Genomic DNA, 20963 nt, shown 5'->3' on the forward strand with positions numbered 1-20963 from the left:
AGTTCCATGGTTATCTCATCAATGTAAATGGTGAATATTTCAGAACAGAAATCAAATCACAGAAGATATTTTATAATAGAAATGAATGAGTAGATTTTTTTAAACAGCAAGATACTGTTCTTTTTTTTTAATTACAAAGATATTTTATATCAGTCACTGTAGATTTCATTTGAACATACGGTATACAAAATTGGAGTTTTTGATACTATTATATTCTAGCAGTTGAAAATCTGCATTATAGCAGGCAGTTAAATTTCATGTGTTTCAAATATTTTCTCCTTTTGTAGTAGACTGATCACTATACTTCCTGGACAATGAGAGAAAGTGTCCAAATGAGACTAATGTCAAAAAAGTCTATGTGTATAAGTGAAATAAAATTTATCAGAAACAAAATTTTAAAAGAAGGCAACCTATATTATATATTTCAGATAGAAAAGGAATGTCACGTAAAAGACTAACACCCAAACACTTGAATTTTGAAATAGCATTGTAAAAAAAATCTGCAAACACAGCAGAAAGAACAAATTGGCTTTTCCAAAGATAAACCTAATATAACTCAGTCTATTCTACTCTAATCTAATCATTTACTTAAACAGTAATATAATTGGTCTTTTGAAAAGATATAACAATAACTTCAAAAGATTATTTACAGACTTTTATTAAGTTTGAAAGATCTTATTTAGAGCACACATATTTTAGTAATTGTCCACATTTACAATCAGGAAGAGAGCATATTTATAAATTAAACTGTTCTGTAGTTTAGAGCTGCTGCCAACTTGATCAATGAAAAAATCTGGAATTTTTTGAGCTAATTGTGTCTAGTATCAAACCACCTTCATGAAATCCCACCCCTTAAAAAAAAGAAGAAGCCATAGAAAAGCAAGCAATTTGATTGGGAAAATAAAACTTAAGTAATTTGAATTTTTGGCTTAACATGAGTCCTTCCGGCCAATTTTAATAATTATTTTTAAACTATGTAGAAGGGGGGGTAAAAAGAGAGAATATGATGCAGATAACATTCCAAAGCCGTCTTCCAGTTTAAGATGTTATTTATAAAATGCTAAAATTTTGCTAAGTGCATCTGTAATTGTTTCATCTGTGTGCTTTTTCCTCCTCTTCTCTGTACTTCAGAACACTCTTCACTTCTCTAATCAGTTTCCTCCTTTTCACATTATAGTGAATTTACAGAAATCAAGGCTGTATCTCCCCAACATAAGGACTTCCACCATGAAGGCAGGGATCCTTTCTCATTCACTTCACTTTCTTTAAAGAGCCTACATCACAACAGGTTTTCAGTGTTTGTTGTTGAATCAAAATGAATAACCACAGCTTTGTTACTCTATAATTACCCCATTAAGCCTGAGACAAGAAGAATATTATTCTGCTTTGCTTTATTTAAGAAGATAATCTTTTCTTAGAAAAACATACCTTCAATAGAGGAGGTAACAAAGGAGAGTGGTTTAGCCTAGCAGAGGAACACTGAGATGAAACAGTCTCTCAATAAGTGGCCTAACCCAAGGTTGAGAGCTAAAACACTTAAAGAACCGAGTTCCGGAGTTTCTTTATCACAATGAAGATGTTTAAGAGTGTTGTACTTTGGCAACATAAAGTCTTTTATACTTCACTCTAGACAAATATCAGGGAAAGAACAGAAGTCTATATAAACTATAAGCAAAAAAAAAAAAAAAAGGATGCAGGGAATATGCATACCTTAACTAAATAAGGAGCTAAGCATAGAATGCATTTCTTTAACAAAGGCATTGAATTTCAGATAAGCAAATGCTTTGAGCATCTGGAGGTGCAAACCCAATCTCTGACCTCCAAAGTCACTTTGAGATTTGATGAAAGCTCATTCCCTCCTCAAATGTCATCAGGGTTCAGCAGAGCGATCTAGTTTTAAAGAACCAAATTAGAATAAAAAGGGTAATATAACACACATTTTATCAGTGTTAATTATTAATACTGAGATTAAAAAGGAAAAGGCTGAGAGAGTTCGGTAAGCATACTAATCGGCCAATTTTTTCAGCTCATTTTCCTTGTCAAATGTGAAATTTTGCAGCAGTTCAAAGGGAAATAAACACCTGAAGAATAAGGCATTCAACTGGAATACCAACCATAAAATGTAAAAGCATTAAAAAAGGGGAAGAAGAAGAATGTAGGGAGATAATAATGACTTCTTGAATGACAAAGAGAGATACTTTGATTCCAGGGCAAAGGACAGAGTCCTTTCTTTCCCACACTTGAGAGCCTTGATATGTTTAAACATACTGCTCCTGAGTGTTATCTCTTGGTATCCCACAAAAATGAGAAATTGATTGGAAAGTACTTAAGGGGAGAATATTGTTCTTACCAGTAATTTTAGAATGCTATTTTTGTGAGACTGAACAATTTATGATGCCATTGTGTTATGACAAGTCAGCCTAAAGTAAATAATAACAATAATTTATCATCATTATTTACATAATAGTAAATAATTTTATCATCAATGAGTATAGTGAAATTAGTTCTGCTTTATTTATTTATAAATTAGCTGCTGTTATCTCATTTAATTTCTTCCATAACCCTAGGATTTGTGATTTTGAAAATGGGGCTGAGATTAAAAAATTATACTGTTAACGAAAGGAGAAACCAGGATTCCAATCAATGTCATTAGATTTCAAAGTTTGTATTTTTAGCCACTACATTCTGCTCAGAACATTGCCTCTTTCCTTCATGACAATATTTCCTTTAGCTTCTTTTAGAGTGGTGCTTCTCATTTTACTGGAAACGTGGAAAGTTACTGTAGCACATGTTTAGACTGGCTGAAACCCTGCATAGAGACAATCTGTGAACTGTCACATGTTGCTTAATGAGGAGGACAGTTCTGAGAAATGTGGCATTGATTGATTCTGTCATTGTGAGAAGGTGGCAGCGAGTCAGCAAGTACTTGCAGAAACCCATGTGAAGTAGGTTGTCATGCACCCAGGCTATATGTAGGGGCCACCAACATCTATGCAGGCCACTGATGATGGAAGTGTCATCAGGCCATGCGTGGCTGTGATCAAGTTCTCTCTCTAGCCACTAGGAAGACAAATGAGTGAACAGGGCCCTTTGGAAGCAAGGCCATGCAGATTTCTTGGGGCTATGTTGGAGATACAGAGCCATTTCACAGATGACTGGAAATGGGGAAAATGCAGCTGGGAGTTGGATTGACATGGAAAATGCAGAATTATGAAAATGACTTTTTTCCCAAGGAAGGGATGTCTCTCCCTATAGAAAAAAAATTATACGTGTGTGTGTATATATACACATACACATATATATGTATATATATATGTATATTCATAGCATAAGCATTATGATTATGCCATGAACAAGTGTATGAGAACATTTGGAAAGATGATAATTCAAATAAATTCAAAATAAATCCACAATTCAAAATAAATCAAAACAAATCAAAAGTGATTAGATAACAGCACTTTCCATATGGTTGATAAAAATTGGGTAAGTGGGAGAAATGAAGAGGGGAGTAACCCCAAAAAGCACAAATTTACTTTCCATTTTCATTACACTTGGTTATATAAAAATGGTGGCTCATTCCCAAATAACATTTCAGAAATACTGTCATTTATTTCTGAAAACAATGGAAAAGTGCATAGCACATACAAATAGGTTCATGATGGACAGCACCAAGTTTTAACCCTCCAGGGCAATGCACTCTAAACAATTTAAAGTATGTGGACTGAGGAGAGTGAATAAAACAATTAAGCCTATATTAAAGAATGATGAAAAAGTATGAAAAATTGAAAATGGTGAGTTCAAAAATATTAGTACAAAATCTTAAAATTATCTTTAGATTTTTAAAAATCAGCACTTTTATATTTTATAGAAATGATATTAGATCTTTTAAAAATGTAAGTTTTTTGTTACCATCCATCACCATCCAATATACCCCTTCTACCCATGGTTCCCACCCAAACACTCTCCTCTGATAACTTCCATTTTGTTGTAAGAATGTAAGTTGTTTTTTTTTTAATTTGGTGCAGTCATATGAGTGAAATCACATTTTTAAAAAAATTTTACTTGTTTCATTTAACATAATTCCCTCAAGGTCTGTCCATGTGGTCAAAAATGGCAAGATTTCATCTTTTATAGTCATTTAGAGTGGCCAAATGTCTGAGCTCAATTAACATTTTCAGACCTGCTTTATGGATGAAAGACTACTTTCCTGGTTTATTTTGTTCTTATGTTACATTATTTATGATTGCATTTGGAGAAAAAACATACTTTTTTTTTTAAAACCCTTTTATTCATGCTTACTCTGACCAAAGTTGACATTGTCAAGCAAGAATGTAAATGTGTAAATGTGCTTATCCCATGGTTAGATTATTTAATGATTAATGTTTCTCTTTTTTTTAAGATTTATTTTTTATTTATACAATAGCTGGGCTACAGGCCAGAGGTGCAGGAGGGTGAGAAGATTCACCAGAGACAGAGTGGGGAGGAGAACAGGCGGACAGACCGAAGGCACTGCTGAGAGGTGCAGTGAGCACAACAGGAGAGGTCCGCCACACCATGTAAGAATCTCCCTGGCCAGCTGGGAATGGAACCCGCACTTGAGAGGCTGTGTACAGCTTCATAGCGCTGTGCTCAACCCTTTGCACCACCAGAGAGGCCCAATAATTGTTTCTGACAGATCAGGGCAGAGCCAAGTCATATTTATAGATGGCTCTTACATAGTGTGACTTAAGGAGGCTCCAAAGTTGTTCCCCCTATTGGCCTGCTATGGTGCCAACCTTTCCACCCATCTGACCAGAAATCACCCTGTTTTATTCAGTTCCTTTCTTTGATTTATGTAACATGTGCATGTGCATTATCCACTATTAGAAATCATATATGTTATGTAGGTTGATAGGAGTTTCTAGAATTACTTCTGCTCTGCAGAATAAAATATTAATATTATAAATATTATTATAATAAATATTATCAAATTAATTCACCATCTCACTGAGAGACCCAAAGGTCTCTTTCTGTTCTGGAGAATTCAAGATAAGAAAAATTGAATGTAATGGGCAGAATCACAGATTGTTGGATCTGGTAAGATTTTAGAGTTAATTTACTTAATTGCTTTGCAGGTGATCAGAAGCGTAAGTGATTAACACTAATGGAAAAACTGGGATTAGATGACTTGTGGTATTTTCTATGTTTGAGCTGTAAAATATTACACATGATCTAGTAATACATAGCATATTGACCTTACAAAGATGATTGATGGGGGGAGGATATTGGGAAAAATAAATAGACCACAGGCTGGGGGAAGGAGCCAAGATAAATACTCAGAAAAGAAACTGTTAAATACTAGTCCAATAAAGTCTGATGAATATTGCATAACTAAGATAAGGCTAAATTACATATTCATTGTCACCATTTGCCTTCAGTGTATAGTTTTAAGTCTAATACTTGGTTTTCACTTAAATTATCAGTTCACTGTGGTAAGTTTCAATTATTTTATACTTTCATTATCAAATATGTTTTCATTCCACAATAAAATTCCACATTTTAAAATATTCCACTAAAGATATTTTAATGAAATAACAGTTTCCCCAAGTTTATCAAAGGATTTCTCTGAAATAATTATGAAATTGACAATAATTAATCAAATCACCACGAATATATCAGCAATCTTCTTCTAGAGTAAGTATATAATTTATTAGGTTTCCATTACTACTTTCCACAGCCCCATGGACTGTAATTAGACTAGATTTGAATTTATCAAAATGTTGGATCTCATTCTAACTTTTGGATTGAAGTTTTAAGAAATCATGTTTATTCCTTCAGTATACTATTTTTTCCTCAAGTACTATGGGGAAATTCTTCATTTGGCACTAATGTAAGTCAGAGTAAAGGGTAGAGATTGTTATAGAAGAAATTAAACTACCTAGTCTATTAATGAAATTTTGAATATTGTGCCAAAGTATAGAAGGCAGATAAAAGATTTTATAAAATATAAGTGCATTTTCCTGCCTATATATTTAAATTTTCCTGTGCTTTTTCCCCTTTACTACAGCATCTGTAACAACTTATTTTAATGATCAGCTGTCTGAATTTATACTCATTTTTCATCATGACTTTGGAATGTTATATGTTATTGCATTGGAAATTATTTTCTAAACTATATAATGGAAGTGAATCCAAAAAAAAAGTTGTAACTGCATTGTTTCACAGAGGTTAAAATTCAAGGAAAATATTTGAGGTAATAGTAATTAGGAACTAGGACAGCATCCAAAATGGTATTTTCATGGAAAATCCAATACAAATCTTGATTAAAACCCAGCGAAGCAAAACACTGCAGATTACCTGGATTCCAATTAAATGTGACAAAGGAATACTTGACAGGTTTCAATTCCAATTCTATTTACGTCAGAATGATCCATTAATTTTGAAGATGAAATTACCAGAATTCAGGCAATACAATTGCACTTTATGGCTAGATACTAGTCTGAAAACTTGGACCCAACAAAACTTACTTAAATGTCAACTGCTACATTTGGATCAGCCCAAGTGAATCACATCTCCTTCTGTCATTACCTATAGATCTGAGCTAACATGAATCACAGCTAGCAGATGACAAATGGTTATATAAACTCTGAATTTCAAGTGTCAGTCACACATAAATCAGGAAAAATCAGTTATATTATGATGGTACTTGCTGTTGACAGGATTGGAGACATGGTTATAAAAAAATAACTAAAAGACTTCTTTGAGAAATTTTTCTCAGAAAACTTTCTGTTCCCTTGAGCTCACCTGTTAAGTTTTCCGTGACATATGTTTCCTAAAAATGACATATATATGTTCATCATATATAACTATATTTATTTATCAATTCTTATCTTGCAGGCACTGAATCCCTACAAACTCACAAAACAGGAAATAACATTAATATCCTTTGTGTTAATATAGCTCACATTAAAAAAAGAACAATTTAATTATACATGTTGTTTGAAGTTAGAATAAGCATTTACACTTTTGAAAACAAAAATAAGATTATATATCCTCAAAAGGTAATCACAGATATAGTACTTCCCTTGAATTAAATTATTCTTGCCTTGCTAGGTATATATATTTATATATTATGTTTGTGTACATGTCAGTACACAAAAATATTGGATATATGGGTATCATATAAATATATTATTACAATATTTTAATTTTTTTTATTTTTGTGGAAAACATTTCAAACATATGCCTTAAAATATATTCATCGACATTTCAATTCATACCAAATTTCAATATTCATTAAAAAATATATTTAAAAGTTAATTCTTGAAAACCACATCAAACTCCCATCCACATAAGCACACACCACCATACACACAGATAAGCATGCCTTTATAGCCATGAGGCAAAATGCCATTTATTCTCTGGATACTTATCAAAAGGGGTATCAATCATTAAAGCCTATATCATATCTTCTCACCCAAATAACATTGTGGAAAAATAATAATTTAACATGATTTAGCTTAGCAAAAATTTCACTTGGGGTCATTTATGATATATTACTCTCTATTAGATTTTAATATTCATAGGTAAATTTCCAGGAAAAAAAATATCAGCTTTTTCTTGCATTAATATGCTCTAGTGGCATATCATCACTAAATAAACTGGTGTATAATAAAAAGTTAGAATGTCTTATTTCATTTGGGGATAGGATGGTGAAAGATAAAAATACGTTTTGATATTCACGAAAGATAAATATATTTGATTCCTCTTCCTGCACCTTCACATATCCAAATCTTTTTTAAATTTAAAATATTAATAAAGCTATTAAGTTCTTTACCATTCCATTATTTAACATAAACCTATTCCTCAGACATATACTCGTCACCTAAAATAAAAAAATAAATAAATCAGCAGTTTGTCTTTGGAAACATAAACAAATGTGAATATTTATAAATATTACTTCAATATAGTTTTATAACTTAAAGTGTATGTAAAGGAAAATTGTGGCAATTATGAGAATCTATGCACAATAGGATAAGAATAAAGAACACTATGATTTGCTTTCCTCCCTTTTCATTATACAAAAATGAGAAGAGATTTATACTTAAAGATTGGGAAGCTAACAATGTTTATAATGTACTTCGGAGAACATGTTCTACCACTCTCCTTTGACTTCATTTCAGCAAGTCCTGAAAAGGAGAGGTTCAAAAATATTTTTCTAAATACCCAAGAAAAGAAAGAGTAGAACAAGGCATGGTAATTATCATTTCCCTTCACTGAGAGTGGACAATTGCAATTGAAGAAATAGTTGCATGACAAAAATGAAAAGAATAAAACAATAAAACAAGACCTTTCTCAGTGGCTATTGTTTAGGCATTAGGCACTGATTTATTTTGTCCCTAGCTGGTACTATTCTGATTTATTTGTAAATGTGTTTATTTTTGACAGGCTGTTTTTAAATGATGATGCAATTTTGGTGCATTTTATCTACATAGTTATGTTCCTTTATTTGGCATTTCTGTACTCTTGTGAATATTTAGGCTTTAAAATAAAATAGTTTTAGTGTCAGCTATTTTATTTTGCGTTTTGACTGACCTTCGCAAGTCTACTTATTGCGGCTCACTAGCGTGATTATGTGTGTGGATGTTGTGTTTGCCCCTACCATTTTCCATATGCTCTGCCTCACCAACACTGCCATCCGGCGTGGTCCTTTCATAGTTGTCCTCTGGGAGTGGAAGGGCACCCAGTCTTGGCCCTGATGAACTCTTACTGCTTGGTGTTTCTGACTCCTCCAGCCCGCTGTCATAGCAACTCTGCAGTGACCCCTGATGTGGGTCCTGAGGCTGACTCACAACAGAAAACGTCACTCTACGAAATGGCTGCAAAAGAAAAGATTCTGAATGTCACTAAGATAGAAGATTGTCAAGGATCTTATTAAATACATCAGTTACATACATTAAGGATTACTGACAACTAATTCAATACAAAATGGTCAATGTGAGTATATTGAGATCTCTTTGGTTAGCTCTGAATTATCACAAACAATGCCTAGAGCTTAGATTTTTTTATGGAAAACTGAAAATTCCTTTTGGGAAACAGAAATAAGAAAACAACAATTTCAATAAAACACACATTGAAAACAGAGCTAGTTCCAAATATTCAAACCTTTCCTATCCTGTAGTCTTCAATTCAAATGTTTTTCATAACGTTTCAAAACAAATGTTCCCCCCCTCCCCTGAAAATAAGGGTCAGTGATTTTGAAATGCAATAAATATTGAATTAATCCATTATAAGAGGACTTCATTTTTAAATACATTGTCCACATGATATAATGTTTGAAAATCAAGTGACCTGGCAGGTGACTTAAACTGTGAAAGTTACAGTTAATAAATACAACTTTTGAGCAGTTCTAAAAAAAAAAATCAGAATATGTTTATTACTCCATACATATTAAAAAGTATTACCTATTGACTTTGAAGTTGTAAGGTTAATATTGAAATAATAGACAAAAATTTCCTTAATCAGTTAATATAAAATAAATATAAAAGTTTAATTTTATATACTTACTATGATTATAGATTTTTCCATAAAACTAAAGGTAATGCCACGTATAGTCCTTTAGTTGAATTCTAAAAATACCGCAAGTATTTATTCAATTAGACTTTACATTTATTATGCCACTGGTGTTAGCCAGACTAAAATTTCTTATGTACAGAATTTACATATTGTCATAGCTATAAAAAAAATTGGATCATTAAGGGAACTAACTGATGCCTTGCATTGACAATGCTATATACACATATTTGAATAAACAATATAAAAAGAATCTGTAATGTCTGAGATTATTCTTGACAATATTTATATTCATTATGTCACTGTATGATTTGAAAGTAGCAAAAATATACAGGCTTTAAACCTATAATTCAGACTGGTTCTTTCTAATATAAAGTATAAAATTAATGTTACCAGAAAATGATGGGCAAGGTAAAAAACTTTCTCGTACTTTTATTACTTAAATACTAATGGTATAAATCAAGATTCACAATTGGGACCAGTAGAAATTTTTAAATATTAAGGCTTATCTGCACATAGTAAGTTAATAATGGGTATACTAGAAGATTTGTGACACTTCCCCCAAATATATAAATTGCCTTGCTAAAGACAAATGCACGCTTCTAGAATGTTCCCTTTATTTTGTTTCAAATAGAGGATTGGTCAAGAACATAGTCCATTATTGGTATTTGTAGTACAATACCTCACCCTCCACATTTATGTGGAGTATACAGTCTTTATAAAATCTTATTTTATATTCTAGTTCAAAAGGAAACTTTCAGAACTGTTGGATCACATTGTAAAGTGAAAACATTTGAAGCACATTCTCTATATAATGCTTCACTAAACTGGGACTGTAGTATTATAAAAAGAAATCACAAGATATTTCTAGTATAAATAGCATATATGTTAAAATATACTGGTAATAAACTTTCAGGAATACTATCCTTATTTCACTAATAATTCTCATAAATCTTTACAGTAGTATTATTGAGATATTTTGCATTATGTCAAGATAAATATTGAAATAATTTTATATTTACCATGATTTATATATTGCAGTGCATACTTTCTTTAATTTTATTTTTTCATTTATTGCTGCCACTTGATGACAAAAGATTTATGATTTGGTTTATGTCTTTGGTTCCACCTTGGGAATGAGACAACTTACAGTCTTCTAAAACCATATTAATTTGGACACAGAAATATCCCATGTATCAGCAAATACTACTTAACATGGACATTTTAATGACAACGTTAAATTTAGGAAACAGCATCAAGGGCCATGTAGACATATCACATCAAGATATAACAATGGGTTTAAATATATATACAGAGAGAAAAGTGACAAAAATGAAATATTATGAAAATAGAATTCCATTTTCTTATACAAATAAATAGCAGAGAGAGTGATATTTGATGGAGATAATAATCTAAGAATCTGTGACTAACGCTGGTTCAACCAAAAGTTATGCTAAATTAGCAGAGAGGGAATAAGCTATATTTGCAGTGAAAAACATTGCCAATAAAATAATTATTTTTCTATACTTCATTACATAATAATCACTACCAATCTGTGCATTTTGTTTTCTTGATTCCTCTTTTACTTTGAATATGAATGGATATAATATAATGATGGAGAGGGAAATGTAATTTTAAAATACTAAGGTATATTTCAATTTTACCAAACACTTAGCTCCATAAATGCTGCTTTTTTGCATAGAAATCTTTTCATTTAAAATAATGTCTGGAAGTTTTAAAAATAATTCACAATTAAAATCCAAAATAAAGAGTATCACACAATGGATTTTGAAATATCACATGTATCATTTTATTCACATTTAAAATATTCCATTCAATTCATATTTATTATCAACATTATATTACTATGTTTATAAATCTGTTTTAATAGATTTATAAATGTGATATAAATTATTACAGAATCCTAAATTTGGAACAACCCACGATTCAAGAATTATACTGCCAACTTTAATTCCATTAGTAAACTGATGTAGATTTAGCTAGATAGTAGATAGATAGATAGATAGATAGATAGATAGATAGATAGATAGACAGACAGATTTATAGATAGATAAAGAGAGAGAGAGATACTTAGCCAGACAGACAAAAATTTACACACTATCCTTCATAATCAGGTGGTCTATTGGGAAGATAGTTAGGTTTTTATAGCAGAAGTTGTAACACAGAATTCATATTATTTATACATTCCAGAAATATTGACCAATTCAGAAATGTAAAGCAGTGTGTCAGCTGTGTCACATGAAGACACTGGTGGAGAGGTCTGAACTTTGTATTTTTCTGTCTAGCATGATAAATGATTTTTTGTCCTGCAAAGGCAAACTGGTCTATCTAAAATAGGAGAAAGAAAGAACTGTTGGAGGCAAAGGACTATGTTAAGAAAGGGTGGTCTGTGGGTCTATGGAGAAGCTGCCATGAGAAGGGACAGTAAAATCATTATAATGCAAGCCTGTGAGTAAAATGGAATTCTGTCATTAATTTCTATCTACATTTATGTTGCACCCATAATATCTCAGGGTTTTAAAGATATTCCAACAATGATTCTATACATTTAAGAAAGTCAAAATCTTGGTGGTATGTTAAAACAGACAAAATACAAAATGATCGTTTTTTCAATGAAACAGAAGAGCAAAAGAGTTGTGGAATGTGCTTGGGAAAGTAAGCATTGCAAAAGAAGGGTTTTGCGGTTGACACCTCTAAAAGAAACCTGACATTCCATCTTTTTGAGGGTAGTTTATAGATTTCATATTTGGGACAGCAACAAAGGATTAAAAAGAGGATGGTTAGGAAAACAGGGTCACTTTTGAAACTGTGAAACCAAGGAAGCTGATCATTTCTGGAAAGAAACAAAATCCTATATGACCAGAGGCTTGAAAGACATGGAGACTAATGCCGACTACCATATGTTCTCTAGATATACTACACCCATTAATCATTTTTATTGTAAAATCTCTAACTTTGAGGAACAATAAGGAGACCAGACAGAAGGAAGTTAAAAAAAAAAAAACAAAAAAACCTGACATGTAAATATGAGGAGAAATAGAGAAAGTAGAAATACCTTACTAATTTTAAAAATATAACATGAGATATGTGTTTGCAGTTAAAAAGAGTAGTGTAAGACATTATGTTTATGTTTTTATTTCTTCACTATTATTGAAAAAAAAAATTCTTTATGGTAAACATTTGAAGATAATTACCAAAAGTTGTGTCTGCTAAAATAAGATGATGGGAGATGAATGAAATCATAGAAGTAAACTAATGGAATTAAAAGAAATGAAATAAAATTAAAGACAGACAGTAGAGGAGGCTGGAAACAGGAATATCATGTATGAATTGTGTTGTGTGTGTATGTCTGATGTGTAATAAAAAAAAACAGTATATTAAAAATAATGAGAAAAGACAATGATTCTATTTCAAGCAACCCTTTAGATTCTTTATCTGACCAATAACAAGCAAGCTGACTCTGGGTTCTTGTGCCCTAGGCTCAGGATCTGAACAATGGCAATAATAATACCTACCCTTACTAGCCCAAATTGTCAGAGAAATAATGATTTTGTAAAAAGATCTTTAGGCTACCTCAAAGCCATATACTATAAAAGGTATTATACCTGAGGCGGTAGCTATATCACTGAAATTACCCCATTATGTTTTAGGACATATATTTATTTTTAATGTAGAGTTTGACCATTGGTTCACAAAGTTTATAAATAGAAAAATCCATATATTTCAAACCTAATTTCTCTATTAATGGACTAAATTTTTTTTCTATGTGCAAAGTACTTGTGTAATAAATATTTACATACATAAGCATTCCATTTTCCAAAAAGTATTTGAATTTAATCATCCAGGGGTATGAGTATTTCTATATTCAATTTCTTTAGAATGACACTTAATGACTTTTTGTCTCCACTATGATGAACTGCAGACTTTCCCTGAAAGACATACTCTACTATAGAGACTAAAGAGATATGTTAGAGGCTGTTATAAATACATTCAAGAGTTAATTGCAGATAATGTACAACCCCTGGGATGTCTTCCTAGGTTCCAGCTGATAGAAATACATGAGTTGACACTGATTGAAATTACTCTAGACTTAGGACCAACACCGTCTACTCTTCATATAATTGTATTCACTTTATTTTCTGGAAATCTAGATGTAACATTAGAAATGGGCAAAGGTGGGCCTCCCCGGTGGCGCAGCGGTTGAGCGCTGGGTTGCGAAGCTGCCCGCGGCCTCTGCGGCGCCGGTTCGATCCCCAGCTGCTCCCCGGCCACCGGAGGAGGGTCCCACATGGCGCGCAGACCTCTCCTGCCGCCCGCTGCTCCCCTCAGCAGTGTACTTCGGTCCTTCTGCCTGCTCTGCTCCCCGCTCTGGCTCTGGTGAATTCTCTCACCCTCCCGCGCTTCTGACTGTACCCAGTGCATGTATAAACAAAACAAACAAACAAACAAACAAACAAATAAATAAATAAATAAAACATGCCTCTATAAAAAAAAAAAAAAGAAATGGGCAAAGGTGTTAATGAAGTTCTCTACATCTTTGTTGGACCTCTTGTTGTGGGACCCTAAGGATGGCTGCCTGTTAGCACCCTCCCATACTCATTGCAAATACTGCTGAGCCCATGGTGAGGAATATGTGATTGCAGTGCCCACCTCAATATAAAATTAGCCTCATTTATTTAAAAGGATGGACAGAGCAAATAACAGTTTACCTACTTGGGTGTTGTATATACAATTATCCAATGTAACGTGTTAGGTGCATGGATTTGTCATTAATATGTTTGATATATATTTTTGGGAAATCTCAACAGATGCTAAAACTGGTATATTGGTGAATTGGTGTTCAAGAAGAAGAAGGTCTGCTTAGATGAAGGGCAATTAGCTATATTTGGATAACAGAAATAAGGCTTGTGCTCAAATAACATCATTGAAAAGGGGAAGGCATTTATGAAGGGAAAATATGGTATTTAATTCATTCTTTTTTTGTAAAGTTGCCCCTCCAGAATTAATGATATAACTTACCAGACAGTAAATTTAAACCTAGGCAATGTAACAGGTTTAACGGCCCCATGAGAAGTGGTCACAAGCTATGCTTTGATTCACATACAGACTAGCAGCCAGATCTCATCCCAGTCTTGTTCAGGGGCTTCAAGTAATGTTAAATTGGTACATTTCAAATTCATAGAGGACTGGAAAATTTTCCAAAATTTTTTCTTAATATCTGAAAAGCTGATATCAACTGTATACTACAAAAACAATTGTCTCATTTTTTATTTCATACTGCAGATATATTTAGTTTTTTTCTAATTTGAGAGACCCAACAAGCCACCCTTTCTTTTTGAAAGTATGGATATGATAATGCATACTTATTTATAAGCTTCACATTTGAGAAAATTAATTTTATAATTAATATTAATATTCCATTCTGTTTGCAGAATACAATCATTGCAAAAATTTTTAATATTACCAGGTGCTACCTATTTAAGAAAACCTTTGTCACAGAGTTCATTTATAGTTTCTAAGAAAAGCAATGGAGAGCAGATGCATATTTGCAAATATAATAAAAACTTTATTTTTATCCATTCACTAATTATTAGACTCTAAGTCATCTAATAAATCACATAGTATTCCCATAATTAGATATATTTAAAAATATTTGCTTTCATCTACATTAGTAAAAGAATACTGAGTCATCATCTGTACAACTTAATTAGCTTATATCTTGGGTGGGACTGTGGCCAATTTTAGAAAAGGCAACCGAAAAGGGTTGAACTTTAGAAATACATTATACACATCACTTACAGTAAAAGAGAAAACACTGCATTGAGGTAAGAGAATGGAAACATTCCCCTTGGAGTCCATTTCTTTTAACCTAGTGACACTACCTTTATGGGGATTTTATTTGCAGGAGGATACGACCCTAAGGATGCCACTGGAAAGAACTTCAGGTTAAATCTCTTTCCCCATTGAATACTGCTCTGTCTCGTACAGACAACTTTATTGGGAACTTTAAATCTGCACCTTCCTTTTTAGCTTCAATAGTTTCCCCATAAATCGTCTCCTTATCTGGAACTCACATACAGCTGTCTCAGTCACATCAATTATTTCTGAATGGCTGAAAAAGCTTTTTTATTTTTTCCAATTCACTTAGTTATGTCCATCAAACAGACTTCTAATGACTCTCTTTGTCAGTCATAAAGCATTGAAACAGTCACGGAGCAGAACATTGCAATATTATAAGGAGCACTGTATTTTATTTTAAAAGCAGAGCTATCTAAGACCGTGAGATCTTTTCTTGCAAATGAACAGATACTTGATTAATCTGCAAACATGAGCAACCAGAGTTAGTGTCCATGAACAAACCTATGTCGGATTCTGGAGTGCATTAAGTGGAATATATCTGGCAGAATCTTCAAACAGACTTTAATCAGGTCTTTAAACTTTTTAGGGGCATCCTCCTTTGCTAAACATCTCAAGATTCTTCTGAGCTTCAAACTGCCTTCCTTTCTTTCAAGTCAGTAGCACATGAAAGGACATTAAAAGGAAACATGTTGAGACATTTGGATTAGTTAATTAAAACACTCATTTGGGGAAGGGGAAGTTAAATAACTATATTTATTTCTTTTGACTTGCATGCAATTACATATTTGACATTTTTGTTTATGTTTGTGCTTCAGAAACTAAGAATGGAGGTAATATTTTATAGTTGTTAGTCTAGCAGATTACAAACTGTTTAATATTACAAAAGAAAAATGATGACAGAATTGAAATAGTAGTTACCATATGCCAGGAAAGTGCTATTCATCTTACTATGTTGTCACTTTCTTCATGCCATCCCTACATGGGTCATATTAATATTCTGATTTTGCAAATGAGAAAAAAAAATATAATGAATTTCAATATTTAAACTACTGAAAGAACTACTCTAGCCTAAAAATAAAAGCTATTCTATTTTTCTCCCTAATGAAAAATGTCATGAAACAGAATAGTTAAAGCTTAAAACTCTTAGTAAATGTAGGCAAGCATTTTTTTGGTTAAAAGTTCAAATAGAGATATTATGCTCTGGTACACAAATTGTGGGTCCTATGTGGTGGACACAATTGCTCCATCTCTTTTCTGCTCTTTTTTTTGACTTCTACTTCATTTAGTCCAGGCTTTTGTTACAAACTTTTACAATAAAAGACCAAAAATAAATTTAAAAAAAGAAACAAACCTGTGTAGACTTTGTTCAACCATTAACAAATTCCTTAGTACATTCCTTTGAGAATATGAATGCATCTTGGAATGCATTTACCCAACAAACAAAGGTCACAAACAAAATATGCATAATAATCAAACATTTTAGTCAAGTGGATTAATGGAAATCTACAAGATATTTTGGTTACCTCAATGTAATATCTTTTACAAAAAATAAAGACATTCTCTGAAATGTCAGCCTCAGGGAGTATGCTTACTTAAAACTACCCTACCTATACTATGGCCCCTTCTTTGATTCAACCACATAAAGATATTACTTGAGTTCCTATTGTGAGATTAAAGTCCTCTCTCAATACATGATTCAAATAGTAAAGGTTAGCGAACCTGGTATGAAATGGAATGGTGAAACCATGCTGGGCCATGACTGGATTTCACCTCCTAAGTCATTTGAGATCCCACATAGTCCCTTGTAAGTCTATGTTTACATGCACAGAAAAACAGGAAGGCAGAGGGAGTCCTTGTTAGGAAAAAGAATATTGACAGGCAACTAATGAGAAAACTACTATCTTCACAATGATAATCAATCCAACAAAGAGTTATTATGCATTTGCTTTGAGCCTTCCACAGTGCCAAAAAAGTCTACATGTTCCAAATTCAGGCATTAAGCTCAGTTGGGCAAGTGTAGATTTATCACACAAAAGCACTCCCAGAATACAAGCCTAGGTTTCTTTTTCTTTATGGCATTGTGATAATCATCAAAAGCTCAGTTTGCCTGTAGTGTCGTCGTTTTGCATGACTGCTCTACACACCTATGGACTTCCAGAAGCAGCTGAGTGTGGTCGATAAAGCTATGTCTTAAACTTCACAGCCGGAGTTCGACTGCCACAATTCAAGGGAGCAATGCTGAAAAACCAAGTGGAACTCCAGTAGGACTGCCCAGGTGCCCAACCATTAAAACACTGGAAATGAACGAATAAACAACAAGCACACACACACACACACAAAACCCTCTAAAATGCTACCTCTTCATGTACACAAAAACGTAGATGCACGGAGGAGAGTCTGCCTTACAGGTCCCCAAATCAATTCTGCCACACTGAAGTGAACGAAAATGAAACAGGCATTTCATCGTCTCAAGCAGATGCTCCAGACTTTTTTCTCTCTTTTTTTTTCTTTTCTATCTTAGACATTTCATGCAAACTGCACCTGGTGAAATCTGCTTAGGAAACTACATACATTCAAAAACGTTGGGTTTCTAGCATTCATGGAAGGTAGGTTCGTGACCTTAAGTGGCTTTCCCTCACCTGGGCAGATTAAAACACCCGACAGGAATCAAGGCAGACAAATAGAAAAAGGCTCTGAAGCATTGCTTAAGCATTTAATTACTGTACTGAGTTGAAACCTAAGTCCTGAGCCAGAATCTTGTGCTGCACAGGTGGACCCTTCATTCCACAATGGACCCTTCACCTCTGCAATCTACCTGGCTAATCTTACTGACTGCACCTTGTTAAAGTGAAAAGCTACCAGTGTCCATAGGGGGTAAAAAATCTATGCCTACTATATGTTAATTTTCCTTTCTTAGGATAAAGTTAAGTGACTACAGAAAAATCAGTGAAAGTGGGTGTACAGGCAGGGAAATGGAACTCGATGGCATACACATCCGCACGCAGTTCCATCTGTGGAACCTATGTATATGTGAGCTGACATGCAAAGGGTAATTTAACATTGTTAAATGGAATTAATTTTGCTAATCAACTGACCTTTAAATAGAGAGCTTATATTGGAATATTTGAGTAGTACCAATGTAATCAAATTGTTCTTTTTTTTTTTAGTGGGAACCTCGCCGGCAGCCGGGGAACGAACCGGTGCTGCAGAGGTTGCAGGCAGCCTCGCAGCCCAGAGCTCAACCGCTGCACCACCAGGGGAGGCCTGTAATCAAATTGTTCTTAACAGTAGAAAGCAGAGGCAGAAAAAAAGGTGAATAGTGCAATGCAAGAAGTGTATTCACCATTGCTAGTTTTGAGACCAAAGGAAAGGACCCCATGTCAAGGACTGTGGGTAACTTCGAGAAGCTATTAAAGACAAGGAAAGGGCCAGATTTTCTTCTAGAGCCTCCACAATAAACACTGCCTTACCAGAACCTCAATTTTAGTTCAAAAACACACATTCTGCATATTTGATCTCCAGAACTGTAAGGAAGCAAGCTGCAAAGTTTTAAAATAATAACTACTTGGTAATTTGCTACAGCAGCAATAGAAAACATGCAGTGGGCCATGGGGCCTGAGTTACAGTGGGAAGGGAAGGAAAGTGAGGCAGTTGGCTTGGGCTTCAAGTTCATGAAAGTAGTCACCATTCCACTTTAAACTGTTGTTCATTCCTGGTGACTTCACCTGGAGGACATGGAGACCTAACCTGTTCTTATACTAATTATATTTATTTTCTAAAGCACTCAAATCTATTGTGTAGTATAGTTGATGTCAAAAGTATTTAAATAAGTGTAAAAATATTAAAATATTCATAACCTTTTCACATTATTTTTTAATAGTCAATTGACAAATGTACAAAACAGACATGACATGAAGTAGGTCTCTGTTATTCACATGGGCCAAACCGATTCAAATTTACATATTAATCCTTGTTTATCAAATAACTAATGTTGTATTTGGGGAAATCCTTGGGTTTTAAAATCAAAAAACCAGCTTTTTTTTTCCCCCTGACATTAACTATAACTTGAGTAATCCTGGACCACTGACTTAATTCTTATGAGCCACAATTTATATTTCAAAATATAAATGATACTCTGTTTTAAAAGTGTAATAGAGATCCAATTTGATCTTATAATTGAAACATATTTTATTTTGTGGATTGTTCTATATGTGATAATGGTAAATTGAGCCCCAAATTGTGTCTATAGGGCAAAGATTTAGAGAGCCAATATCGGCACTAATAAAACAAAATCCATGAACTTGGAAGAAATGAATTTTTCCCACCATACTAGCATGAAAAAAAGCCTGCTAATTAATGTCTTGGTTTTAAAGAATAGCCTAATCTACACTGAAAAAGTGTTAATAAATCCTTGGTTCCTAATCGTAGTGGCCATATTTGTAGATATTGCCTCTTGTCTGCAACACACTTGATTATTTCCTCTTTATTTTATGCATTTAAGAGGATGATCCTTTGTTTAAAAATTTCAGCTATACAGAGCAAAAAAAAATATGGCAAATAAGTAATATATAAACGTGTTGAAATTTCATGATTCTTCAGGGAAATGAGGCTATTCGCCATTGGACTCTGAGTATTTAAAAGTAGGTCTTATAGAGTAGGAAAGGTAGTCAGAAACACTGACAAGTGTTCAATTTTCATTCATAATTTGAGACAGTAACCTAAATTATAGGTTATAACAAAATATTATTTCAATATTAAAAACCACAAGAGTAACCAACTTATTTACCATTTCCTTAAGAAGATGATTGAATTCTTAAATTTATAGAAATGGGAATTTTTCTTAAGGTTTGAGGCAAAAACAAGTAAGTACAGGGGCGATAACATCATAGGACATTCATATTTTATTACTACTACACCACTTGGTTTTCTAAGACTGCTTATGTTTCATATTTGGAAGATATTTGGGGAACCATATCTAAAATATTTCTTTTTTTAACTTTGATTTTTTCAAGTGTCTAAAATTTTTTTCCACACAAGTTTATATATACTGTCACTTTCTATACATTGATACTTTAATTTTCTTTTAAGAAGCATAAAAATGAGGATACTATAATTATATAACTATATCAACTATAGTGTGAAATTCATTACACCTTATGAACATATTCTACTCACCAGTGCTCCTATCCTTGAATCTCATTATATGCATTTCATGAATTAAGGAATACAATAATAAGGCATATAATTAAGTTAATTAACTCTTACATTCTAGGACAAACAAGATACTCTTGGCATGCTTTTTTAATGCTAAACTTCAAGTCTTTAAAAACAGCTGCTTCTGCCCACTTTTAGATTGGGTTATTTGTTTTCTTTTTGTTGATTTGCATGATTTCTTTAGATATCAGCCCTTTGCCAGATTCATTATGTGCAAATATTTTCTCCTATTCTTTTTTTTAAAAGATTTTTCTTTTTTATTTATACAAGAACCGGGGTACAGGCCAGATGCGCGGGAGGGTGAGAGGATTCACCAG

At 33.1% G+C, this 20963-nt stretch overlaps 1 protein-coding gene across 3 annotated transcripts in view; it reads right to left on the minus strand.

Annotated features, from left to right (window-relative positions):
- Window positions 1-20963, minus strand: part of PCDH7 (protocadherin 7) — a gene marked incomplete at both ends in the record, with an annotated part of 387781 nt that overhangs the window by 193692 nt on the left and 173126 nt on the right. For 2 of the 3 annotated variants that reach the window (XM_084233329.1, XM_084233331.1), the window contains one exon: window positions 8642-8858. In XM_084233329.1, coding sequence (XP_084089455.1) covers window positions 8642-8858 — 217 coding nt within the window. The remainder of the gene's footprint in view (window positions 1-8641; window positions 8859-20963) is intronic. The other variant, XM_084233330.1, reaches the window with a different exon arrangement.

Source organism: Talpa europaea (assembly GCF_964194135.1).
Source record: "Talpa europaea genome assembly, chromosome: 5".
NCBI classification, from domain to species: Eukaryota; Metazoa; Chordata; class Mammalia; order Eulipotyphla; family Talpidae; genus Talpa; species Talpa europaea.